Below are 3,945 nucleotides of genomic sequence, written 5' to 3'. Positions count from 1 at the left end.
CAATAATTATTGTGGTTGTTTTTATGACAAATGTGCATGCACGGTCATTTCTGTACTTGCAAGCTTAAATTGAATGGTAAAACTGTCCAACAAAACAGTAACGCCAGGATCAACATAGAAATTCTAGCTAGGTTCCTTTTGGCCCTCCTATATATAGCATAAGAACACTTGTAATTGCACCCAAAATCTTTTTCCATAACTCCACCTGCATTTTGCAGGGGAGGTAATTGTATTGTCGCCGTTTTTAACCCTCACTAACAGGAAAAAGCTCTTCCGAAGAATGACGGAAGGCGTATTCACCATCACAGCAACTGACAACGACAACAGCAGATCCCAAGCGTCTATAATTTCCAATTACAATATTGACACCCGCAATGATGTCGTCGAACAACCCCTGCAGCCTAACGGCGTCATTAATAACGGAGAGAGGCTTACCGATGACGTAATGAGGAAGAAGAAGAAGAAGAAGCCAGGTGTATTTGGCTTGTTCAAAGCTGCAATGTTCGTGTTGCGCCATGGTACAAAAGGAAAGCAGAAAGCAGCTCAGGTAGCTGTATCATCCACCAAGGGAGATTGGAAGAAGCTGGTGGGGTCCATGCGACCTCTGCATCTCCAGGACAACAATAGTCGTACGCCGTCCCAGACGGCCTACGACTACTGTGCCACCGCATCGCCCTCAGCTCTGTCGTGTAGCGGAACCATGAGCCAGTATGCTTCGGCAAATGATCTCCAAGCACTGGATGTCCCTGCTGCTGCACCCTCAATTACCGACAGCATGAGCCAGTACGCTTCAGCAAACGATCTCCAAGCACTGGAGGCCTCAACTTCCTCTGGCACCATGAGCCAGTATGCTTCCGCAAACAATCTCCAAGAACTCGATGACGAGGAGGAAGAAGAGGATCCTGACCAGGTCTTCGATGCTATTGGTGCTGACGACATGATCGATGCCAAGGCCGAGGAGTTCATCCTTCAGTTTTACCAACAGATGAGGCGTCAAAACATTGACTCAATGAGCGGCCAATTCAATTAAGTATTTAACTCAAACACAATGAAAAAAAAGAAAATAGAAACAAGGTCAAGAATAAATAAGGCTATACATACGTGGACTTTTTATGCATGCACGCCCGCGGCTGGCTCATGAATGATCGACGTGCATGCATTTATTAGTCCAATTATATACATGTTATATGAAAGAGTCACCAAAGGATGATCGAAGAACAGACTAATAAATAAAGCATTCATCATAAGATTTCTTATATGTATTCTATTATATGCAGGCGAAATATATGTATGAATTGCTATATATACAAAGACAAGAGGAACGTAACAAGGAATGAGTATTCTATAGCCAGTTCATTTTATATATCTTGCTTTAATTTACTGCAAAATTTTCTGTATTCTTAGGGTGTACTTTGAGTTAAGGCGTTATATATTTGATCACTAGTTGTAGACATTTCTGCCTTGTCTTCATGTCCTTGAGCTTTTCCCTCATTAGCTCCCGACGCAAGGTCAGTCGTCGTTTCTTAATTAATTTCTATTTTGTGATCTGCCACTAAACCGAATCCACTTGCCTTGGCCCATCGCCAGCTATATTTTTAAAAATCTTTTTCTGTAGTACGCCACACATGAATCATTGTTAAGAATAACAACTTGGTTCTGTCTATGAAGAACAATTACATTGTGATAAGTACTTAAGCGCGCAGTGTTGGAGACAATTTTTAATAAATTAAATTGTGTCTTCCGACACTGATTCATAAGAAGAATATCTTGTGTCTATATATTTTTTCTCGTTATGTACATATACTACATCCACTTGAAAAATCTATAATTGGTACAAGAATCTTAAAATCATCACGTAGTCCAGACCCAAATTCACTTATAAGTCGAATTATTGCTGTAGAATATATATCGCTTGCATAAAGTTCTGCGAATGGAATAAAATTGGTGGTTGATTATTTCCATAAATCATGTGATCGATGATAATTGATGAGCTATATTAACTTAGACGCAGAAAATGGTAACTCTAAACCATGACATTCACATTCAATTAGAACGAACTTACAAGTGAGACACTAGTAACCATGCCTATCAAGTAACGTTGATATAATGTTGTCTGGCTTGGCTGTTTCTGCCGATTTTTCATGGGAAAATCGAAAATATTGCTGCAAATTTTGATCATTCCCGGGAATGAGGCCATTCTTAATTAAACTAAGACAATAAATTAATGGCACTGAGGTGTTTAATGTTTCCAAAGATAGAAAGTAAGTCGCATATTTAATTTCAAGCCTCCAACTCTATTGTGCGCTCAACATGACTTACAAAGAGGTTATGCGCTGCCCATAGAGCAGTCTAACTCATATTGGGACTATAAACGGCACCCTCTGGCTATTATTGCCTCCAAAAGGCAGAACCTATCAGACTCACTGCGTATTATTGCCTACAAAAGACAGAACCTATCAGACTCACTAATTCTTTCGGAAATGTATTGGTCAAAGTTAATCTTGGAAGTTGGAATTCTCATTGGAGAATATAGAGAGGTAATGCTGTGGTCAGGGCGAAAAGAAATAACGAAAAGGTAAACAACGGTTGGAGCTAGATTGATTATTATATGTTTGAACTGCTCCCAAGATACAGGTAATCTTTCGGAGATTCCAAATTATGCAAATTAATGTCTGGTTACAAAGTACTCAATACAAAAGTACATATCAACAATGGGCAATCAAAAGATGGTCTAAACTCGCTTGTACTCGGTTTTTAACATTTACAGGTGTAGCAATATATAAATATAAAATGTGCGGTTTGTAACATTTACATTAGTTACTCGGTTTAACCACAATAGTGACAGGATACAGATATGACTAAGAAATGATAATAATGGCATCAAATTAAAGGGGTACTTGGAGGCCTAAAGCAAATTAAGCTAAGAGTCTAGTTGTGTTGAGGTTGGTCAGCCAAGGAGACTTTGCTTAGCCTGCTGGGTAATGTCTTAATCAGATAGTTAACGTTTCTCAGGTTTCTGGCTGACCTTCCTCGGCGGCTAGTTGAACCATATATGGCTCTATGTGCCAGTGCTTTACCCATGGACCGGTGCTCCACCTCCACCCTGCAGCTCTCTTCATCATATTCTTGCTGATGCCTCCTCTCCCCATCATCATAACATTCCTCTTGGCAGCTCTTGTACGTTTCAGAAACTTCACATATTTCTGCTTTGTCACTGGCCATATTTTCCCCAAGAGGAGAGCTAGGGTGCTGTAAAGGAAACAATTAAGAAGGGATACCCTTTATAATTGGCCCTTTTGTCTCAGGGTTAATTAAAGGCAAAAGACAAATATGCTAAAGGTTACATCAGACCGTTGGGGGTGAGATGAAAAGGTTAATTAGTTGGAGGAGTTTTGAAGCAAAGTTTCATGTAGCCGAAAGGCCACTCCTTACGCAAATACTGTTATGACAAAAAAAACGAGGTATCATGCGGAAGCTAGCAAAGCAAACCTTGAACGACGATAAATCATACAACAAAGAGAAATATACCAAATGAGACACAAACATATAATGTGGTTCGATCAACTGACCTACATCCACGGCGGAGATGAGCAATCCACTATATAAAAAGAGAGTACAAAATATCGAGAGAACAACCTCACGAAGAGGCAAACACAAGTGACACACTAACACTTGTCCCGTAAAGTTCTCTCCCTAAACACAACTCTCAAACCCCATATGACTACATTGTGGATGCTAATGAGTGAGAAGGAAGGATCCTCAATTTATAGAACTCCAAACATTTTCCCACAAGAAAAGGGACTAGCCAAATATGGAAGATTAATAATTTTCTTCTACAAGAAGGAAAACCCAATTAAGGTAAACATGTTGCCCTTTCCTTCAACAAATAAGAAAACCAAATATGATAAGAAAATTATGGCAAACACCTAACAAATACTCCCTGTA

General features: G+C 39.6%; 1 protein-coding gene across 1 annotated transcript; it reads left to right on the top strand.

Moving 5' to 3' along the window:
- On the top strand, positions 179-1,451 carry LOC109227164. Its single transcript, XM_019392215.1, has one exon. The coding sequence runs from the start codon at positions 281-283 to the stop codon at positions 1,028-1,030; it is 750 nt and encodes a 249-aa protein (XP_019247760.1). The 5' UTR covers positions 179-280; the 3' UTR covers positions 1,031-1,451.

Source organism: Nicotiana attenuata, chromosome 6, assembly GCF_001879085.1.
Source record: "Nicotiana attenuata strain UT chromosome 6, NIATTr2, whole genome shotgun sequence".
Lineage (NCBI taxonomy): Eukaryota > Viridiplantae > Streptophyta > Magnoliopsida > Solanales > Solanaceae > Nicotiana > Nicotiana attenuata.
This window is presented reverse-complemented; position numbering and strand designations above follow the sequence as displayed.